The 23,689-nt window shown below is 31.3% G+C and overlaps 3 protein-coding genes and 1 long non-coding RNA gene across 26 annotated transcripts in view; 1 reads left to right on the top strand and 3 right to left on the bottom strand.

The window, feature by feature from the left end:
* Window positions 1–23,689, top strand: part of LOC107998504 (uncharacterized) — a 130,660-nt gene that overhangs the window by 34,235 nt on the left and 72,736 nt on the right. For 6 of the 9 annotated variants that reach the window (XR_009831729.1, XR_009831726.1, XR_009831731.1 and 3 more), the window contains exon 2: window positions 141–7,446. The exons of the other annotated variants lie outside the window; for them this stretch is intronic. This is a non-coding gene — a long non-coding RNA (uncharacterized LOC107998504). The remainder of the gene's footprint in view (window positions 1–140; window positions 7,447–23,689) is intronic. 9 annotated transcript variants of the gene reach the window in all.
* On the bottom strand, window positions 7,511–8,907 carry LOC107998498 (nitric oxide synthase-interacting protein homolog). Its single transcript, XM_017057810.3, has 5 exons — window positions 8,605–8,907; window positions 8,414–8,525; window positions 7,944–8,344; window positions 7,756–7,864; window positions 7,511–7,684 (listed from the first exon to the last, which is right to left on the bottom strand). Exons 1-5 carry the CDS (start codon window positions 8,778–8,780, stop codon window positions 7,613–7,615), a joined length of 870 nt encoding a protein of 289 aa, XP_016913299.1. The 5' UTR covers window positions 8,781–8,907; the 3' UTR covers window positions 7,511–7,612.
* LOC133665622 (protein SREK1IP1-like) lies at window positions 9,120–20,323 on the bottom strand. The gene is made up of 2 exons (XM_028667072.2): window positions 20,190–20,323; window positions 9,120–9,804 (listed from the first exon to the last, which is right to left on the bottom strand). Exon 2 carries the CDS (start codon window positions 9,800–9,802, stop codon window positions 9,350–9,352), a length of 453 nt encoding a protein of 150 aa, XP_028522873.2. The 5' UTR covers window positions 9,803–9,804; window positions 20,190–20,323; the 3' UTR covers window positions 9,120–9,349.
* The window catches only part of LOC107998497 (RYamide receptor-like), a 102,175-nt gene continuing 97,674 nt past the window's right edge, over window positions 19,189–23,689 (bottom strand). For all 15 annotated transcript variants that reach the window (XM_062081221.1, XM_062081220.1, XM_017057808.3 and 12 more), the window contains one exon: window positions 19,189–20,700. In XM_062081221.1, coding sequence (XP_061937205.1) covers window positions 20,040–20,700 — 661 coding nt within the window. In that variant the 3' untranslated portion in view covers window positions 19,189–20,039. The remainder of the gene's footprint in view (window positions 20,701–23,689) is intronic.

The following is a 23,689-nucleotide window of genomic DNA, read 5'->3' as shown; positions in this document are numbered from 1 at the left end:
CAATCATTTGTTCCATTTCGATCCAAATTTACGTCCAAATTTTTAATATAATCGACACTTTGCTGTTTTTCTTTTCTTTTTTTTTTCTTTTTTTTCTTTTTTAAATCAAACTAATCCTCCATATTTTTTACAAATTTTAGTTCGCTTTATCATCCGTTCGTTCCTTCGCACGTTCCAAGATAAGAATCGTCGAGAGATTAAGAATATTAAGAAAGAATGTGCAATAATAATCTGGAGCAAATTATCTTTTCATAATTATTCTGTGAAACAAATCGTATCGATCGGAAAATCGGGTCATCCACATTTCCCTCGTCGATGCTGGAAGAAAATATGCGAATGCGTGTTTATATAAACGCGAGGAAGGTCGAAAGGTCCGACTCGTATCTGCGAACAACAAGATTTCAATACAAGAAAACTAGCGGAAACTGGGAATATCGCCGTTTATTTCGGAATTAATATTAATTGCAAAATAATTTATACAACGTGAAATACGAATATGAATATATATTCAATACGATTGGATCTTGTTTCCACGTAAAAATCATCTTTTATCGATTATTTTTATCCAATCAAAGTACGGCGTATTTCCTGCTTGCATTCCTCGAATCGCGATGATTAAAAAACGATTGTGATTCAAGTAGATTTGTGATCGTATCTGCAAGTATAATTACTATTTTTTCAATCTGTTGGCACGATCTAGGGATATTTTTAGCCTTCGAATTCGCTCATTCTTTTGATTTTTCTTAATAAAACTTAATACCAACATTGTCAAAAATATATATTTCTTATTTGATAAAAACGATCATTCTGATCGTTTTATAATAGTTTTAACGTTGAGATAAGATAATTTTTATCTTATACGTAAATGAATAGATTCAAATATAATTGATAAAATTCATGAATATTTTTTCATAAGTGTTTAGAGAAACGTCAAGATATTTTAATTTCTTTGAAATTGGAAGATTGTAACAGAAAGATGCGATCTGATCGCTCATCAACGAAGATATACGAATGTATAAGAATGAACAATGCAAAACTGGAAGAGGAAGAGAGAGAGAGAGAGGGAGAGGTGGTTTCACCGAGTAAAATATTAAATTTCCAAGTCAACAGCGAGAAACTTGCAAGTAACTACGAATGATGTAACATTCTATGCTCTATGTTCGATGTTTACTCGATAATGGAAAAGAATACATTTTTCTTAACTAGAAAAATTACGCATAATCGTGATACGCAGTTGTAGCAGTTGTATGGAGATAAGGAGGAAAATTAAAAAGACGTGATAAAAAACGTTCGAACGAAAAATACAAATATACACGTATAAAGTTAAAATTTTGAAAATTCACAAGATTCACAACAAATAAAGTGCTTAAAGTGTACATATATACAATTTAATACTTATTCATCTACAGATTAACATAGAAAAACAAGAATCAAATTAATTCTCTTCTTTCCTACAGAAAGAATAAACCTATATCGAATCTGAACTCGCTTTTCACGGTTAAAAAAAAAAATTCGCACAGCAATTTATCGTTCCGATCCAATTTTGAAAAATGGAAAAATTCCAGTTCCGATCATCGGTTCGATCGAGAGGGGGGGAGTCAAAGTTCGAAAGTTTTTCTTTTTTTTTTTTTTTTCCTTTTTTTTCCAGAGTATTAAGCGATTTCCCGAGTAACGCGTAGGCACCTCAGAGGCAGATTACTCATTCAAGGTTTAACGAGGAAGCCATCGCCCATATTGCAGCCTAGCAAGTGTAATCGATGATTCACTTTTTCCCCCTCCCCTTCCCCCGATTTGTGCACAGCCTATATCGCGTTACGTAAATATACCGTAAGCAGCGAGTCGTGATCGTTTTCGCGAATTCTACCCTTGCGACGATGATGCGATTTCGATTCTAACCTCGATGAGGCGAGGAGGGAAGGGGGGGCTTATTTTCTTTTCCGCCGAATCGATCGATCGAAATATGGCGGAAAGTGGAAAGGGAACTTTAAGTAACGAGTGTAAATTTCGCATTTCGGGGGATGTTATAAGGATTCTGGTAATCGTTGAATTTCGAGAGAATTGTGCTTACTGATTTGACTGCATTTTTATCCTTTCAGAGAGACGGATTGAAAATATTGAAATTTGTTTTGTGATGAGTAAATAATGGTTTTTTTCATTGGTTTTGTATTGAAAGAAAATGTTGTCTAACATTGTGGAAAAAAATTATAATTAATTACGTAGAAGAGAAATATCATCTCGTTTAAAATATTCCTCGCATCATCGATCGATAATATTTTTCATTATTCGTTATTGTTTTTTAATTATACGCGTTTAGATTATTTTACGTTTTTCGACGATAGATTCGAAAGAAAGGAATCTCCGAACGCAAAAATGAAATCCTGTTCAAAGGGATCTCGTTACTTCGTTCGATTATTATTCATTAAATCGCGGCGAGAAGGAAAAAAAAAAAAAAACTATTTATTTACAATTTATTTACCAAAGGTGTAATTTCCAAAGATGGCTCGAGGACACAATTTTCCAGATGAATTAATTCCCCCTCCTCCCCCATCCTTCCTTTCCCCCCTTTAAATTAAAATTGCAAATAGCAATAATAATAATTAAATCTCATTACCATGGATGTAAGCGTCCACTTTACGCGTGTCCTGCGGCCAACAAGTTTCGTAAGAAAGGAGGAAATGGCGGAAATATTTTTCTAACAGAAAAAAAAAAAAAAAAAAAAAATCTCTTCTCTGCAAACGGAAACGAGTCGACGCGTGTGTGGAGGGGGGGAGGAGGAAGGTATGGCCACGGTGGGAAAATGACCGTGCCATACTCGAGAATTGCTTTGATATGAAGTAATGCGCACCGCAAAACACGCAAGACGTTATTACGTAATGTTTCAAGTGTGCAAGAGGTGTGTTGGTGACCGGGTACTGGTGGTATTATATTTATTAACGAGCGATCGTGGTTAACAGTTTCCTCTTGGAGGAGAGAGAGAGAGAGAGAGAGAGAATGATTATCAATAGTTTCCTTTTATCTAGATTTATTTGTCAAGTAATATTCCAGTTTGATCATTTTCGAGTCGAACTATTTCGATCGTGTTAATTCGATTATTTTCTTATCATTTTTCTTCCTTTTTTTTTTGGTATTAATGATTAGATATTTAAGTATAGTTTTACTTAAAGTGGAATTTTGGATTGAACTTTTGACGTTAACCTTCCTTTTTAACCAAAGGAATTTTTAAAAATAATTTTTAAGATTGGAAATTACTGTGTCATCTATGAAAAGATGAATGGGAAGTTTTTCCATTATTCGTTGATTTACCGTAATTCGATGATAAAAAAAATGACGAAGCAAGTAGAAAATGTTTTGAAAATGATGATGATGGCTCATACATACGAACATATTTCCCGGTACTGTGAAATCACTTCTAAATTTTTCTTTCGAAATGTTGCTATTTTTCCCTTACATAAGAAAGATTCGTGTCTGGGGGAAAAAATGGATAGAGAATTGTATATTTATAAGAAGAAATTTCTTATTCTTTTATTCGCTCTTTAATTTTAAAAAAGAATTTTAAATTAAGTCGAAAGATAATGATCGAAAAAAAAGAAATTAAAAATATTCCACGCCAGGATATTTTATTTTATCGTGGAATAAAATTGGATAAATTCTAACGCGGAATACGAGAGGTTAACGTGTGCGACAAGTATGACAGGCATATTTATGATTACGTTTAGAAGCACGGGTGTGTCTGCTGCGCGAGTTTCTTGAGAAGGGAGGTCAGTAGTTTAGTACGTCTGTGCAACAAAGGCGAACCACACGCGGTAGTAAACTACTGCCCAGTTCCTGCTTTCTCTCCTCTGCACTTGGTCGTTAATGAAACGGCCGACTTGAAAAGTGGCCGACGAGATTGATCTCGTTGACGAAAAAGTCACTTTGACGAGAAAATTCGCTCCAGAATCGGAGGAATCGGTTCGTTTCTCAGATTTTCATTATGCAATCAGTCAACGTATCGTAATTATCGGAAGAACAGAAATAACATTAATTACTCGGTAATTATTAGTAACAACGAGAAGGTCGAGAGAACGATTTCCCGAAGAAGAAATCCGATTTTGAATTAAAAATTACAAAATTCTTTCCTTTTTCCGAAGATATATTGTGGATCGTGTTCTTTATTAATTTAAAAAAAAAAAAATTTGTTTTTGTAACGATAAATAATAATGATGCAAGAAATCGATTTATATTGAAAAATCAATTGAATCAATTTATAAAAGAACGATATTTAGATACGCGATTCCAGGAAAGTGTTAAATTAAAAATACAAGATTGTAAATTTATTTCAAGAAAAACGTATCATGATTTACGACAAATACGATAAAACGATTTCATATTATATTCGAACTTGGAATTTCCTGTATAAATTTACACTTGTACGCTAATCTGTAAAAGAAATTCTGAAATACGATTCAAAATTCAGATTCCAAGTATTACGAAAAATAATCTTTATTATTAAAAAATTACTAAATAAATTTACCGTAAATTAATTCATCACCAATAAAAAGCACATCTGAATCAAGTGACGACATTGCTATATTAGTACACGGTTAATATTATCCGTATATCATTACATCAACCTCGCAGACCGTAACAATTGATGCATATACCATTATTAAAACTCTAATTTAAGACTAATCAACATTCAATTCATCTCAAGTTCGTCCACCCATTGACTCACGATGACCGGTTCATCGTCAGCGCCACTGGTGCAGATCAGAGAATCGATTATCGATTCGCGTCTCGAAGGATTACCAACCGAGCCGATTTCAGTTAGATGCATATTAACGCATTGTACACCACGGTCAAATCGAATGGGTGAAAGAACTGCGACAATCGTGTCGCAATACTCGCCATGTGCCTCGTAGACGATGATATAACGCCGTGTCGCCTCTTATCATCTATGCATGCACGAAAACACACGCACGATATCGTGTTTTTGTTCTCCTCCTCGCGTATGTATGTGTTCTCTTGTACGATCGGCGTGAACTATTCGTTACGCATGCACTCTGCATCATGGTCGGTCAACCTAGCTTAACCTTCTATTACGTATGACACGTATACACGCTTGCGCGCGCATGTAAGAACGAAACACGGATATGACAAATACGAGTATTGCGAGCGATACATATTTTGTGGTTATGTAGACGGCGTGCAGATGTGCTTAGTGATATAACAAGGTTTCGCGTACGCTTGTATACGCGTATATTTGTGATGAATTGTATATATATATATATATATATATTATTATTATTATCTACATGTTATTATCTTGCCATTGGTATTATTATTATTATATGGCAATGTATCACCGATAAATTTGCATTTTTTTTGTCTCATGTGTCGGATGATTAATATAGCGTATATGTGCCTGTGTGTATGTCAACAAGTTTATGTAGATTTTATATTAATCATTATGTATGCAATGCTTTACAGTGAATATTAGCTACTAAAAAACAATCATTGTAATAAATTTTGCGTCTCGATTTTCTCGAAGAAAAGAAAATAACATTCAATTACGATTTGAAAATAAAAATTTGCAAAAATTATAAAGATTATTTATCATTCAATGCAATATGATATATTCAATTTCGTATTTTCCGAAACTTAATTAAGAATATAAATTTATTAATTAATTACTTAAGATGTTTTATCATCGTATAATGCGCTATTCAAACCACTATACACAGTGTAACGCAATTGCAATCTCGTTTTTAATCGTTTAGATTAGATCAATTGCATCGACTGGCATTCGAGTTACAATGAGGCACGCGAAAATCAATATAAATCGATAACTGAAAATCGATTTATTCGATGCGATAAACGACTATGTAATCGATTTTGCGTATATTTTTTAAATATATATATATATATATATACATTTTATTAATTTATTATACAAAATAAAAATTTATAATACGTTTTATGTGTTTCGCTTAATGGCAAATATGAATTAATTTTAAACGATTTTCAACGCGTCGAGAAATGCTGTTCGTAGAAAATGCACATTCGTGAAAAATGAGATGTCGCGGTGTCTGGTAGTGGGGTTACATCGCGTTAAACCCGCGAACTCGCAAATGAAAATGATGAAAAATATGAATTATGGTTGATTATTGACGCTTAAAAACATATCGGTTCAATTAATGAACATATTTGTTCTTATGTAACGACACATTGTTTTTTTTTGCATTTAACGAGGTATAATAATCGAATGAATATGAAACGCGTTGAAATTTCGTTTACGTCTTATCAATTACATTATCCCGCCACTGATAATCAACTAATCGATGCATTTACATGTCCTACTTACGGATCTATCGTAGACGCTTATTTGCAGAGTTGATGGAAACTTACATGCAAAACTAATCAAATCGAGCTATTGCAATGTATATATATATGTATGTGTGTGTATGTGTGTATATATATATATATATATCGAACAAAATTTTATAATAAAATTGAAAAGAAAAAAAAATTTTTTTTAAACGTCAAATTTATACACAAGATTTGTTATTGACGTTTGCAAATAATCGCGCTCGATGATTCTTTCACTCGAGAACGGTATAAAAATCGCTGATTACCACGCGCATAAAGTGTTACCATCACATAGCATTTTCACACGTGATAATACACATGATCCGGATAAAAAGGACACACTTAAACGGTCACTCACCTTTAATCTACTAGCGTACGATCATTATGACTTCTGCACTTCATAACTGATGTTGACACTTGATTTTCCGAATAAAAAAATCGGTTGCGGAAAAACGAAGTTTAGAATACGCGCAAGCACTATACGCGAACAGCGAACACTAACGTAGTCTCGCAGATTGCCGCCTGGCCGGCAGAGCGCGAGAATTTCGGAATGCTTTAAAAAATTGTACTCCTTGAGATGGCGACACCTTCTAACAGAAATCAAAATCTCGATTGGATCGCGAATCGATATATTGCGCGAAAGGAATCATGGGATTAGTATCCTTTCTCTCACTAAAGAGCGCGCTAGAAAAATTTTAAATTCGGGCCAATCATATTACTCGATTTCGATTCGGTTGATTGATCATTAGTTTAAATTCGAGCTTCGTGATGGAATAAAGACGTATTGATTGCGTGCTCGATTTCTTTTTACAAATACGGAGAATATATAAAATTATTGTGAAAATTTCGATTGAATTGTGTTAAAAATCATATTCGGAAAGTTTTAAAAATAAAATTTAACGTAATTATGTATAGTTATTAACGTATAACGTAATATAAGTGGTTAAGTGCGACATAATTTTTTTTTAAGTATATATATCTTTTAAGTTAGACAATAACGAATGTGACAAAGTTTAAAATATCAAGATAAATAAAAAAAAAAGAAGAAACACTTTTAGAAGAAAGAAAATCTGATAACTACTATCTACATAATTAGAGGTATGTAATTCTTTAAATTTTCTTACATCATTGAATAGAATTTAAAAATTAAATCAAAATAATATATATTTTAGTCATTTTTTTATTATAATCTTACAACATTAACATAGTCCATTTATGTACATCAAAATTTGTATATATATAAAATTTACAATACTTATTTATATTATGCTTGTAATACGGGTCTTTCATGTTTACCTTCTAAGCTATCATTAACAGCTGAATATCCAGTACCACCCTAAAAACAATTCAATATTATTATATTATTCTATTTTCGTTATATCTTATTATTATTATTAAAAATTATACCCTTTGAAGTGGTATAATATCTGCTTCGGTTAGTTTTGTACTATTTAATGGATTAATCCAATCTTTCTTTATAATTTTTTCTACACATTCCATTGTAATCACATCACCACTAGAAAAATCAAAACATTTAATAAAAAATAAATGTAAAAAATGAACTAACAATTATTAGAAAATAAAAAAAATTGTACGTCGTTTTTATAACTGCACATGGTACACTGTTACTTAAAATATCATGTGTAATTGGACACATGTATCTTGCTTGTTTAACAATAAGAGATTTTTTATCATCTGGATCTTTTACTTCGGTAAATTTCACAGAAATTAAATCCTTTATTTTCAATGGTTTTCCACTAACAGGACAATAGATTGTTTTATCTGGTTTCTGTACCATAGTTTCTTTTGCTTCTGGTGTTTTAGATGGAATCCAAAAACTTGGTAGCATCTTATCTTTACCATTGCTCATATTAGAAACTGAAGATGTAGATTCTTTGGCTACAGTTTGACTTCTAGAAACAATATTTTTCTCTCCTTTTAAAAAATTTTGCAACTTTTGTAATTCTTCGTTAGCACTTTTTTCATTAGATTGTTCCTAAAAAGTTGTAAAAATTATGAATTTTATAAAATATTAGAAAAAAATTTTCTTTCATATTTTATTTACCTCTTCTTGTTGTTTTTGTTTTTCATACTCTTTTAATTTTCTTGCATACTCTTTCTTTTTGGTTAGAACATATTCCAATATTGCCTCTTTGTCAAATAAGTAGCCATCTTTTCTGTAATAATATGATAAATTTGAAATATAATTTGAGAATAATAAGTACTAATATGACAATTAATACAAAATATACGAACGTAATGACAGGATTTCTACAAGGTTGTAAGGTCAGACAACAACAATCAAAATCTTTAACGGAATCTTTTCCTACTCTTTGCGTATTTGTCCCATAACCCGAGGCTGCTGCATCTTTCTTTTTTTCATGATATGTATAAACAGCTCCAGCTGTGCAATTTCTCGCGTGTCGCGTCATCTTTTCTTTATTTTATTTCAATTAAATCTAATTAAAATGTGTTTAACACACATCCATTTCGTATTTGAGAGTTGTGAAGTGAAACAATAAACTGAAATTTAACTGGAGGGGAAAAATGTTTGGCAATATGATACGATGATACAACGCCATCTATCTATTATTTCTTAGAATTAATACATTGTACTATCGGATAGATGGCGATGTTAAATTTTCTCCAGCAATTCCTTTAATCTAATATTATTATTATCCTTGTTATAATATCTTTATCTTCAATGTTATATACTTATATTTTTATATATAATAATATGAATTTGAATACATATAATTAAACATAATACGTTTACTTTTTTTATTTGTTTATTTCATAAAATATAGCTTTTATACAAAAAACAATTACAAAATTTTCTTACTATTTTATAAACTAAATGGATTATTTGATACATTTTATTTACAAAAAAATAAATAATTTTACAAACGTTTATTTACAAACGGTATAATATCACTTATATACATTGTATTTATAATTTGAGTAAAGTATATACATTAGAGTAGATGTAAATGAAAAGAAATTATCTTTTCTTATCATCACTATCATTCTCTGATAAATTATCCTTTTTATGTTTCTTTTGTTTTTTATGTTTTGATTTCTTTTTTTTCTTTTTATGCTTATGTTTCCTTTCTTCATCATTAGAAAGTTCTGTTTCTGATTCACTATCACTTGGCGTTGATCTTTTACGTTTCTTAGATTTTTTTTTACTTTTCTTTTCTTTGTGTTTCTTCTTAGCTTCCTGTAGCTTCTTTTTTAATTCCTTTTCACGTAATTCAGTCAACGGGGTCACATAATTTTCATCGCTATCAGAACTAGTACTGCTAACATCCAAAACAATCTCTTTGTTTGGATCAACTTTAATAAAATTACGACATTGATATGTAAGATGTCCAGCATATCCACACTTTTTGCATGCTGGACGTACATGCTCTTTGTTTTGTGGTATTAATCTAGAAAGAAATTCTGGATCCATACCTAAAAGAATAAATATAAAAATTTATTAATATTGGTTTTATAGAATTTTAAGAAACATATATATAAATACACATTTTCTTAAGTGAAACAACTTAAAAAAGAACTATAAATAATAGTATAAATATGTATAAAAAGAAAATATTAACTTAATAATCAATGTTTATTATTTTCAAATGCAATACTAACCTAAGTAATAAGTAATCACTAATGTACAACTATTATGCACAATTAAAAGTTTTCAGTCTTATTTATTGTTCTTTTTAATAACGATGTATAAAACTATGTAATATAGCGATGTCATGACTTGTTACATAGTAAATAAATAAAATTAAGTATCAGTTATCGAAATTATACATCAGTACTTCGACTAGTACTTGGACGCCATATTTGTATACGTCATATTTACACGCCATATTGTACACGCCATCTATAAATCGCTTTGTCTAATTAAATATTGGCGGGATATTCAAATACAATGCATAATTTAATGTATTAATAAAATCTTAAATTATTAAATTATTAGTAAAATAATTTCTTCTATTTTTAGCAGTATTAATTTAATATTTCTTGCTTTAGTTACGTTTAGATAATAAAAATAGATTTAATAAGATGTAAATAGAAGGTATATATATATTTTCTAAAATAAATTTATAAATTATAGTTCATCAAATTCAAACAATATTTATAAAATTAATATAAATATATCTCTATACTTTCATTTCTAACGCTACAACTATCATGTTTAGAGAATGAAGGGGTAAATAAGCTATAAAAGGATAAATACCATCATTATCTACAATAGCGTAGAATTGAGTCGATCTATTTAAAAAGAAATCCTTTTATTACAACATTATAAAATCTACATTTACATAGTCCACAATAAAGTACATTCATGAAATGAAGCGACGACTTTTTTTCTTTTTAATTTTTAATAGTGTCCGGAATTGGCGTCTAAGTTGACGCTTGCGAAAAATACATCAATGCGAAATACATTCAATACAAAATAAACGTATTTATATCTTGTATATTAATATATTATTCTAACTAAAAAAAAATCTCGCATTGCTTTAGATTATATAATTATATAAATTAAACGAGGCTTGTAACATTCATCTACTCGACTAAACTAACACAATACACCGATCTTTTCTATGCTACATTTCTTTTTTTTTTTTTTTTTTTTTTTAATCAATCTAACTAATTCTTTTAATCGATGATTAAATAATTTGGTATGCTTCGTCATGCAGACGATATAATGGACATTTATTTAAATACAACATCGATTTTACTTCTTTTTCTTTTTTTCTTTTTTCTTTTGATTAATTTTAATTATTTCATGCTACACACAGTTCTCAGAGTCGTGATCATCGAGCGTAAACGAAACCACGTGATTACACTCTAGGGAAATTCACAATCTTGAATTATAAAATAAAAAATTACTATACTGCATATTAATTCATGCACATAATTATTCGTGGATATAAACATGAATTATTTGTGAAAATTATACATTCACAAATAACTTATTTTTATAGCAAAATAAACAAATAAATATCAACTTATTTTGTGCAACGACACGATTAATCATAAATAACTAAAATCATAGTCTGTCACGTGATTTATTTACTTCCGCTGACTTGACTCGAACAATGTATAGAATAGCATTACACGAGTATACGAAACGAAATTCAATCTACATGGAATATTCCATATAGATATGGATTTCGTTTCTAACATTTCGATCAAGATTAATATAATACACGGAGAAAACGAGAAATTTTATTGTGAGTTTATGGTCCTCAGAGTTTCAAATAGAGTGGCTTTCGACAATCTCGTTCGAAAAATCATGAATTTACCCAGACAGTCATTGCCCATTAGGTATAAAGAATAATTCTAATTTTGTTATAACCTTAAAATCGAATTAAAGGAACGTTCTTTTTTATTTGTCAATACAATTGATAATAATGTTCTAATGTAATTAAGTTTCAATTTTCATATCAAATTGCAGTCCTCGTTTTTTTTTTTTTTTGCATTGACTATCCGAGTATTATCGCGAAGTAAGTTTAGTTTTATAAATTTTTCTTCGAGGTGTCAAGTACTTATTATTTATAGAAATGTTATAAATTCACATATAAATGCACATATGTGCAATATATGTAAATAATTCGAAATATTCGCGACATAATTATTATAATAGCTCGCAATAACGAAAAATTATTAAACGAGATATAATCGTAGAAATACATGATGTGTAATGCCGATATGCCGTAATATCTCGTTAAAGATTTTATATTCAATACTATTTTTCTTAAATAATTTTTAGATTGTTATATATTAGAAACTCAATTTTTTTTTTAACGAAGCAAACAGAACTTGTGATAACGAGTGAATTATCAAATAATTGAATATTTATAATGTTTATGTTTGCATAATTGGATCTTTGAAAATGCAAAATATAGTAATACGTCTATTTCTTATAATAAATAACAAGTAGTATTGCGAGTTCAAAATTAACGATTCTATAAATAATTAACTATTCATGCACTACACGAGTATCCAAAACTTCAAAGGAATTATATCTTTCGAAAAATAGAAGCAGTAACATCAAAATATTACTTTTATATGAAAAACGGAAATATTTCAACTTGGTAATTGGAAAACGTTGCAAATATTATCTTTGTTCTCTACAACATCGGTATACTGCTTCTTAATTCATCAACTATATTATATCTACTTTTCATCTACTACTACTAATCTACGCAAAAGACAGTAGTTGTTGATTTCAAATGAAGTTAATAGATTTTATACTCGATGGTATATGTATATACCACGTAGCACCATATAATCATACGAATCGCAATGGCATTTGGTGTATTACATACCGCTTATTTTTTGGAGATAATTTAAAGAATAGGGTAATTTCTGCTTTAGGTACAAAATCCTTTGCGTTTTATTTGTACTAATCTTTCAGCTGATCTCAGAAATAAACGGTGTTTTGCTAACAATTACGAAAGTAATTTTTATTAACCGAAATAAATAGACGCATATCGAGTTCATTATGCATTTCGGGAGAATTCGGACGAAATCGGAAAAATTCGGGTAAGATCGGACTCTATATTATCCTCTATACTTTCGAGATCTTGTTCGATTCTACTCGATTTCTTTCGATTCGTATCAACTTCAGCAATTTGAATAAAATAATCATATGATTAAAAAATTCGGAATATAACAATTTTATTTTTATATTTTTTATATATTATGTTAATTCGTGTAGTATCGTGTAGTAGTGAGATATTGTCTTCAACTCTTTATAAGCGAGTTAATGAATGTGTTATTAAAAATAGCAAAGAGAAACAAAATTATTTCACGTGTAACAAATTCGAATATATTTTCTTCTTTCCTTTTAACAATAAAATCATCGTTTATCCTGAAAATCGCACGTATTGTATAACATTTGTACAAGTTACTTTTGCGTGGATATATTCTCGATAATATATAAGTTATATTACAAAATAAGAAGTTGCTTCTCTAAAAGTATACCTTTGGACGGACACTGCATAAACTGTAGGTGCGTTTCAGACGAAAATGCAATTATATTCAGAACGTAGAATATATCGAAGATATGCTTATAATTTTTTTTTTTTTTTACGACAAGCGATATGAGTACGCATGCAGTGCCTGTCGTTTCTTTTTTTTTTCTTCTTTTCTTCCTTTTTTTTTTTTTTTCTCTCTCTCGTAAATGCGCTTTAACGTGTTCTAACATTCAATATTAACGACCGATGTTAGTCGCGCGTTTACTTGCATTCTCGCATACAATTCATACGCGTAAAAAGACCACAAGTATATACATTATATAATAGTATACACGGTTAATATGGTGTCTTAATTTTCTTATTATTAATTAACGTTATTAAATGCAAAGAAATGTGTATAAATAAAGCAAAATTAATCAACATGGTATTAATAATGATATCTACGAACAAATATAAATTAAAATACAATAATGTAACAAATAGAGTTATTTCATTATAACAAAATTATATTAATATCATTAGATATTTCAAGATTAGGACAAAGTTGAATAACTCGTTGAATTAATTCGAGTTTACTTGTCGAAGATAAGTTGGAGAATGGCTCGTATCTCGTGTTGCTTAAAGTGAAATATATAATTCTTCATTTTAGGCGAGATATATCCTATATGTATTTATATATATATTATTAACGAATTCGTTAAAGAGTCGCACCGCTAGAATTTTTCCCTCGATAAAACAAGTTTTCACGACCGTTACACGTTTTTCGAAACTTAAAAATTTACTTTTCTCAGTTCAATTCCATCGATATTATACGCGTTCCATTGTTCAAAGTTAAATATATCTATTCTATTCTATCCGCGATTAATCCAATATTAATTTTCCTTATCAACGAACAAATATTAGATTATCCTGGATACAAAATATATATATATTCGTACCGATTATTATGCCTCCGATTTTTCTTTTATTCAATTCCAACTTCTCTCCTTTCATCAGTCTAATAATATCTCCCTTCTTTACTTTCATCGTTATATAACGTTTACCAAAAAAAAATTTCCATTAATATCAAAAACATCGGACAAGCATACTGGTAAACTGGTTCGTAACCTTTCATCGTCCTATTCGTACGGAAAGAAAAATAAAGAGAGAGAGAGAGAGACAAAGAAAGAAAGAAAGCATGAAAACAAGGTCGAGAAGCACAGTAACCGGTAGAAATATCCTATTATTAGACGAAATTCCTTTTATCTCACGGTGGCAATTTTCAATGTATCCTTTTTTACGACTTTGTACGAGGGAAGTGGTAAAACGAGACGACGGACCCAGCGTCGAAGCCCCGAGTCGTTGCAACGGTCGCGGAATAAAAAAAAAAAAAAAAGAAAAGGTGTATAATAAAAAAGTAGTAGGGGAGGGGGGAAAAGTAGTTACAACAAACTTTTTCCTGGTCCCATTTCTCAAACGTGTTATCATCATCGGCTATTCCTTATTCCACCTCCCCGCCCCTTTCGATATTCTCGACATCCGATTTAGATGGCGGACGCTTCCGATGAAGTTGCCATAGCCGACGTTTTGTACTCGTGCAGTCGAACCGATCCGATTTTTCGGAAAACTTTCAGCGAAAACTTTCCGTCGCGCGCGCGCCGTTTCGACCGTCAGTTTCCAATTTTGCATAGAATCTCCGAGGGTGTATCGGAATTTTTCCATCCGTCCACGCCATGTTCTCGCGTGTACACTTCCTTGCAATTGTCAAGATTTCCACTCGCGGATATTTTTTTTCTCTGTAATTTCTATCGATGAGAATTTTTGCCATTTTTTCCGGAAATATTCGGTCGAATTTTTCGATTTCCAATTTCGAGAGGGGATTTGGAAAATTATTGGTAGGAGAATTTTTCGTCGTTCCGGAAGGCATATCCCATTCGATCATTTTTTGATTCCTATTCGCGTTCGATTTTCCAACTTTCGGATAAACGTATTAGAAATTTCATCGTTTCGAAAGATATTCTATTCGTGAATTACTCGTTTAAAATCATTCTAATGGCTATGACGTTACTTTCATTCGAGTATATAAAACTTCAAATATATTGTTTTCATCGTGGAAAATATAAAACGAAAATTCCATCGAAACTTTCAAATACCTTTGGAAAAAATGGATACGAGATTTTGAACGAGGGAGAAACAATCGAATTTTTAAAAATTTCCTTTATCAAGTACGCGATAAAATTCTAGCGTAAAATGCTATAGTTTGGTCCTCAAGGTGAATGTTTATCGATACTAATTTCACTATTTCGCGAAATAATAACGATCTTTATTCGTTTAATTTTTTTTTTTTTTTCGAAATTGGCGAGATTACGTAAAATTGGAAACTGTAACACACGCCTCGTTGCTGCTGAACAATCCAATACCTAAAAATGTGTGATCACAGATTGACAGAAGGCATGTAACATACAATATATTATAGATACAGTCAAGAAGATATACGCCATTTGCGGTAATTCTCGGTCGATAATGATAAATAGAATTACGAAGACGTGCTATACTTATATGAGCTATTTATGTACAAACGAATGCGTTTCATATTTTTCGTTTAGAAATTTTTCTTGATTTTTTCACGCTTCACGAGCGAAGAAAATTAAAAGTACACTTAATATCCTTAAGATTATTTGGTATTTATGCGAGAAGAAACGTGTGTGAATAATTTTTGATTCTTTTTTTTCGTTTTTTTTCTTTTCTTTTTTTTTTTTTACCGTGGAAAACGACAAATCTCTCAAAAACATAAATTAATCCCCAACGCGTGAAAAGATACGTAAATATATAAAAAAAAAAATAATTGTTGTCAATTGCTCAGATCTATAATATATTCATAGGATAGATCATAGTTGAACGATTATAATTCAAGAGGAATGTAAAAACTCATTATTTTGACAGTTTTCAAGGTTCGTAGTTTATAAAGATCTTGCCTTCGAGTTTAAACAGAATTTAAAAAAGTTAAACGTAAAATAGTAATTGAAAAGATAAGATTTGTCGTGGAGAAATTTGTCGCGGAAGCGAGAATAAGTTGCAGTTAAGACAACTTTCTCTTACAATCAGAATCCGTGATATAATACTATTTAAGCTATATTTTATGTATATATATATATATATATGTATATATAGTATATCATAAGAACAAGTAACATGTAAATTTCTGTCCTTTATAATATTGGAACCGTTATAATATAATATTTAACTTTATTCTTGTTTCCCATTCCCATATATATATATATATATTTGATATATTAATATATTAAATACGATATTATTTAATTCAGTCGCATTTCCTTTTCCCCAATAATAAGAACTCTTCCATCTTATTTTCTCCATCCTTTTGCCTCCCGCAATGTAATAATTAAACTGCGAATATCGATGCAAAAATTTGTAAATATTTGATTTGACTTGAAAATAAAACGAATCTCTATCTTTATCTCTCCATTCCTTTTATATTAATCCATCGTTAAAAAATTTTGCATAAAAATCCGCAGTCCATCGACGACTTTGAATTTCTAATTATTTTTTGAAAAATGTTCTTTCGATCGATCCAGTCTTTATCGTGATTTTTTTTTTTTTTTTATATATACTTTCGCGCTCGAAGCGAACGTTTGGATAACATTTTACACGTTTTATTATGCTCGCTCGATAATGTAGGGGAAAATGAAAACGAGAATTAAAATTGAAACGTTCGTCCAAAGAATGGAGTTCTTTTTTATCTCGATCAATCGTGTGTGTGTGTATATATATATATATATATATAGAATATTTTTGATCAGAAAATGTGGAGAAAGTTAATGATAAAATAGAATTTTATCTTTAGGAAAAAAAAAATAATAAGAATTGAATATAATGAAAAAAATATGTTGAATCAAGTAAATTGAAATATTCCATAACGATCTTGTTAATTTTTTCATTTTCAAAAAAAGAAAAATAAAATACAATCATAATATGGCAATAAAAATTTGGAATAATTAATGTGGGCGGGATAAACGTCGATTAAACGAGTAAAGTTGAAAGTACAAGGACCTGGTTGCTTGATAAAAGAACTTTTCGGCTAAATTAACTCGTAAACTTACAAAGTTTCGAACTGTCAGATCTTCAAATGGGAAAAACTTTTCTTCGATTAGCTTCGAGCGTTAAATACAGATAGATTGCGTAACTCGAACGAATTTAATCGTAGCAAAGTTAATTCGGCAATTAAATTCTTCCGTGTCCTTGTATAAATCAAACGTGTTTAAACGTTGTTTGAAAAATTCAATAAAACAAGGTATCAAGTCTTTCCTCCCAAGCGGATTCTCGAAGAAAAAATTTTTGTATAATCACGTTTATGGTCCAAGTTATTCGATTTTTTATTTTTTTTTTATTTTTTTATTTTTTTTTTTTTGGAATGTAAATAGACGGCAAATATTTCAAAGAACGTTATTCAATTTTTTAATAATTCAATTTTCGATTGAATGATGCATTTCAAAATTTGTTGTGAAATAAACAATTCTTTTAATTTCGTGAAAAAATAAAATGGAAGTATATTAGCTATGTTGTTTTACTTATACGTTAAAAGCGTGATAAGCGTGTTTATTTAATTGGAAAAAATAAAAATGACTAATTTTCTTCGATTTATTTCATGTCTTTCTATTATTCGCACGAAAATAACGAAATTATTACGCGTAACTAAACACTGTAAAAAGAAACTAGAAATTTTCTAGTAACTTTTGTCACACAACGTTAGTACTGGTGCATCGTCCAAACCATAAAATAGTATCTTAAAGTTAAATCCATTGAATCTCGATTCCTACGCTCGAATATTCGACATATGGAAACGAACTAACGCTAACGGAACAGAAATAGAAAGAAATAGAAATTCTACTTTGTAAATCGATACACGAAATTAAATAATCGATCTGTGCGTACTTACCAACCGAGTCGAGTCGATACCGTGGCCATCTTGCGTAATAATTTACAAATTAATAGCAATTAACGAGTGGTACAGGCTGTAGATATCGCTATAAAAATTTATGATAATTTTAACATTAAATAGAGCATTTACAACGAATAACTATTTATTCATGTATAAGACGTGGAACGTTACGGATATCATCAATAAAAATCTTGGATAATCTTACCAATCGCAAAAGGCCACGATAATAATTATTATTTGAAGAGCAGACGAACGTTTTTTTTTCGGGATATGTGACTATATCGTAAAACGATTCTTGGAAGAATAAAAGTGGAAGAATACAGACCGAAAGATGGAAACATCCGTTAGTATCGGAACGACAACAGGATAAAATTCCCAATGGACGGCGATTTCCTGTTTCAGTGTCAATATCCTACTTACGTCCCTTCGATGCTCGATGCCAGACGAGTAGTCTGACTTTTGCCAGGCTATTGGACAAAATTTGCTCAGAATATTTGGCCATAGATGTTCCAAAATTAATTCTTCGTCGCAAAATAGAACGAAAATTAAAAATAAAACGATTAAAAATCGAAAAAATGGCGAATAATGTTACAAAGCGAAGAAAGAAAACAATATTTTTATTTTTAATTTTCATTACTTTTGCCTTGAAAAATTTTTGAACATTTGTAGTTAAACATCCTGTGTATGTCCAAAATAGAAAATTAAATTAAACTTTGTTAGTACCAAAATAATCCGCATTAGCCATATTACTATTCTTTTTTTTTTTTCTTTTTTAAATATTTATAAGAAAATTAAAAGGGTTCATCGAGAAATATAAAATAAGGTCATAATCTTCTTGAAACGAAGATTTACTGCTGACCATACTCCACGTATTCTTAAATGAATAAATGAATGTTAATTAACAATTATAGAAGACATATTAATATGTCGATTAATTGAATGTTAGAGGAACATAAGAGAATGGAATGATACAGTAGAACGTCTGTTATCCGAATATTTGAACATTTAATTATCTGTGTGTTATTTAAAACGAGAATATTATATCTACGATGTTCATCAGTTATGAATGTACATAATTTGGTAGGAATTTAATTTCGTCTATATAACGGGATAAGACGTAGCTTTGAAACAGTGAAACTATTTTTCCAATGATATCTTGTTATATCTTCAGATAATAAAGGTTCTTCTGTATTAAAAATTCTTTGATTTTTCCTATCTTCGAAAATCAAAGGGTTATAATAAAAAACTATCCTTAAAAATTCTTTTTCCAAAAAACTATTCTTAGAATCTCCAATTTTTTCCCCTTAACAAAACTCGATAAGAGTGCTTGACTACTTGATACAAAAAAAATCAAAACTATATTCCGAATAATAGCTAAAGTTAGCCCAGAATTGTCTAGGAAAATAATTATAGTGCAAACTTGAAACTTGTCGATTACAGGCAATTAAAGTTTGCATTGGACGAAGCTAAATGGAGACAGAGCTATCTTTCTTTCACGCGAATTAAAAATGTCCGCAACGATCGAACAAATAAGTCTCAACCAAAAAAATATTGCCATCATAAGAATAGTCTTCCCTATGAACCCTTCAATCCTCAACGCAATCTAAATAAATAAATAAATAAAATCTCAATTACAACACCGAAGAACAACCTAACCGATCACGGGAATATCTCGTCGACAAACCGAAATATAATCGATCTCTCTATTGGACGGCGATCGTTGATACCTTTTAAAATCCAAGCACAAGGTGATTTCGTCGAATTCAAAGCTCGTAAACGTCACGCCCGTTAGGCCTGCCGACAGGTGGCCGACAGGAGCCAGGACTCGCGTACGAGTGTATAATGTGAACTCTGAGGCGCACGTCGCTAGTGTTCCGACCCCCCTCCCCACGTGTCCTCCTCGAAAAACTCACCGTTGTTTTGCAGCAGCAATAATGGAAAAGCTTGACGTACGCGCTTCTGAAGTGCCTGTCCGCCACGCAGTAGATCAGATTGTTGAAACAGGATTTGGAGAGGGCGAACCAGGCCAGGTTGTACAGGACACGTGGGCTTATCGGTTTGAACGAGTTGAGGCACACGACTATGCCGAAAGGTAGCCAGAACACGACGAACATGACGCAACTGTATATGTTGGCCTTGGCTAACTCGTAGTCCCAGGAGAATGCGATAGGTGGCTTGTACGAGCCGCGTGTGGAGTGGCGGACATGGATCACGAGCTTCACGTAGAGGAATATGGTCGTCAGTGTTGGCAGCCCTACTAGGAACGTGGCGCCTATTATCTGCTCCATTGCTATACCGGTGAAACGCCGCCGGCAGAAGTCGGGACCTACGTCCAATGATGATTGCAACACCACTGTCATGGCGGATATCAGCCAGACGCTGATGATCGTCGCTGTGACGCGACTTGGGGTCAGCACGCCGTATCTGCAAGTGGAATAGATGTGATGAAAACGAGGATTTTTGAGAGAAGAGGGGATTTTAAGGTGGTTGCTTGGATTTGAAAATCAAACAATGGTGTACCTGCAAGTGTGGAACGGATTAGGTTAGAGTGAAACGATGCTGGTGATTTTGAGATATTTTGGAGAAATATATTATATATTGGGAAGTAGTTGAATATCTGGTATGATACAAGTAAAAGTTTTAATAATTAGGTTGTGTATGATAGTGATCAAGCTTTTTCTTAGGATTGTATATTTTAACAAGTGGTTTGGTTGTGTAGGTGAAACGTAATCGTGAGAATCAAGCCATTCTCCTTACAATTATCGTAGATTTTAATCAAATTTATTTGTTGAACATCACATTAGATACAATAGATCTTTTGTGAGATCTATTTCCCCCTAGATTTAACATAGTTTCTTAGATATAAATGAACATGGTTATAAGAGTAATCGTATCGTAGATTAAATTTATTCCTAGATATAGTGAATCTTTTGTAAACTATTTTTTTGCAATCTAGCGTTCTAAAATAGTTTCCTTAGTTTCTTAGAGATGTGAATCGTGGGATATTCGGTCCCAATTATTTTAATTATAATTTGAAATGAATATTTTCTTATCTAGTCACCTGGAGTAAATTTTTTTCAATTCTCGACTTCCTTCTTATCCTGCTGCCTAATTAAGAATAACAAGCATTACAAGTGCTCGATAACAATTGAAACAAGAATGCGGAGAGCTTTGTCGCGGAACACGCCCAATTATTCTTGGAATTTCAAGTATTTTGCCAATCGATTAGGAATAAGGTACTTATCTAATACAAGGAGCTTTGTGTCTGAATATATTGGAATAGATACGGGTTCCAAAACTCGGAAGGCCACGAATTTCACGGAGTTTGGGCCGCGTAGAATGTGAAATTAGGAACTCAATCGTGACACTGGTGGGGCTGTACACAAAGCGGATCCACATCAAAGTCAAAGTGTCAAAAGAGATCCGGGGCATGGCATTGCTGGGAATACCATCCGGGCGTGATTCGACCGAATCCGTTTCTCGGTTCGATAATTTATCGACGATAATGAAATACACGCACGTATTTTTCGGATAAATGTTATTCCATTGGCGGAGAGCAAACTTTTTCAGTGTCATTGAGAAATTTGATAAAATTATAAAAACATATGTGAATTTTATATTTTATATCTCGTAATGGTGAGCGAATATCCTTTGTGAATGTTAGGATATTTTAACGTTGAAAATTTTAGAGTTGAAGAGACAAATGCAATTGCACCTTCTGTGAAATGGAACCACGCTTTCATAATTTCTGAATTGCGAAAAAAATTAATCTTGTGTGTTTTATACAATTCTTCTGGTGTTAATTTTGAATTATAAAATAATTACAATTAATGGAATATAATTGCAATCCTTTCATCGATATATTTCGAACACAATCCGCACAAAAAGTCCCTCTTCCCTTCGAATTCGAGAAAATAATATTCGATAGAAGAAAGGAGGGAGAAAAAAAAATCCAATAGCTTTCATCGAATGATGTATGAAAAATTATCTCGTTTAATATTTGCAGAGACAAAAAGAAAGCCACTTGGTTTCCTTTATTCACATGGTGGGTACGTGATTTATCACGATATTAGTTTGAAACGTGGACGACGACAGGGGTAAGGAACGAATTGCTGAGCACGCTGCACGAGTTCTCAAACATTGTTCCCTCCCCACGATAGTACTATAATTTATCTACCTCAAAAGAAATATCGTAAATCTATCAAAGCCAGATCTTCATAAAACCTGATCAAGCAGAATTTACGTGTACTTATTGTGAAAAAAAAAAATAAATAAAAAATCGTTATCGAGTCCAACTTCCAGTCAGCACGTTGGGGGAAAAAAAAAATTTCCATTCTCTCTAAAATTTCAAGTTTAACAATATCGTGGAATTTCATGGACGAGGAGTGTATTCAAGAGACCTCCATTCAAAGTGAAAGCCGTTTTTTTTCCCCTCTTTGGAGAAATTGCGATAGAAAAACGATGCACAAGTCTAGGGTATTTTTCTCTAGGGTATCATATTTGTAGCGGAGCAACGTTCGAAAAAAATCGTCGTTCGATTCTGTTAGATGTGCAGGATGTTCGAGCATGCGTGTTTAAAAATTAAAGAAATGATTCCTCGATATTTTTTTTTCCTTTTTTTTAATTATCGACGATTAAAACTGTTCAAATATTTCAAATGAAATAAGAAGGAAGAATGAAGAATAAAAAAAGTTCTTTTTTCAATTAAGTAGCAAAGAATAAACATTTTTCATTATTGGGGATTAAAAATTATGAAAAATATTCAAAAATTTCATTTCGGTATTTTTTCGATTGGTGCGAGCAACTAGGGATATTTTGCGTCTTCAAATAACTAGGAAATAACTAAATAATTTTTCGAACAAAATTTTTTAATCATCCTCGATGAATTAAATATCTCGAAACAAATATTAAAATTCATAAAATTATTATCTTCAACTTTTAAATCTATCCAGCCGAACATTCTGCATAAATTCGAAGGATTGTAAATTCTTCCCTAAATTTCTGCGCTAAAAATTGCAAATATTTTTTTGTCCTCCCTCTCTCTACGAATATTTCTCCCACGACACTCTGAAAAGGATCGTGCATCTATCCCCTCCTATCTTTAAAGCGAGTGCATGCAACTGTATTTCTCGTAGATCTCGGTAACGATGGCGGTACGTGCAGGTTTTTCAAGCTTCACTGGAAAACCACTTTAATCCCTTGTGATCGTTCTGCCGTTGCCAACAATAGGCACTCGAAATTGCAACAGACTCGCTCTGTTTGGCGAAGCGAAAGGTGAAGCGAATGCATCGAAACAATCGCTGCATTCCTCTCTAACCTAAGGAAAATAAAGTTTTTTTCCTTTAAACAAATCTTTCATCCCTTTTCGATTCTACATGTTCGATCAACTCTGTAAGCTCTGCGTTCGTTGCTC

Source organism: Apis cerana, linkage group LG11, assembly GCF_029169275.1.
Source record: "Apis cerana isolate GH-2021 linkage group LG11, AcerK_1.0, whole genome shotgun sequence".
NCBI lineage: Eukaryota > Metazoa > Arthropoda > Insecta > Hymenoptera > Apidae > Apis > Apis cerana.
Note: the sequence above shows the minus strand (reverse complement) of the source record. Positions and strands in the feature narration are given on the sequence as shown.

Bases quoted from the DNA above. Each gene is read 5' to 3' on its own strand.
- LOC107998498 (XM_017057810.3), bottom strand. From the start codon at position 8,780: ATGACGCGACACGCGAGAAATTGCACAGCTGGAGCTGTTTATACATAT. The intron at 7,865-7,943 runs GTACAATTTTTT...TGATTTTTCTAG, and splicing joins TGTGCAGTTATAAAAACGAC to TGGTGATGTGATTACAATGG. The intron at 7,685-7,755 runs GTATAATTTTTA...AATTGTTTTTAG, and splicing joins ATATTATACCACTTCAAAGG to GGTGGTACTGGATATTCAGC.
- LOC133665622 (XM_028667072.2), bottom strand. From the start codon at position 9,802: ATGGATCCAGAATTTCTTTCTAGATTAATACCACAAAACAAAGAGCAT.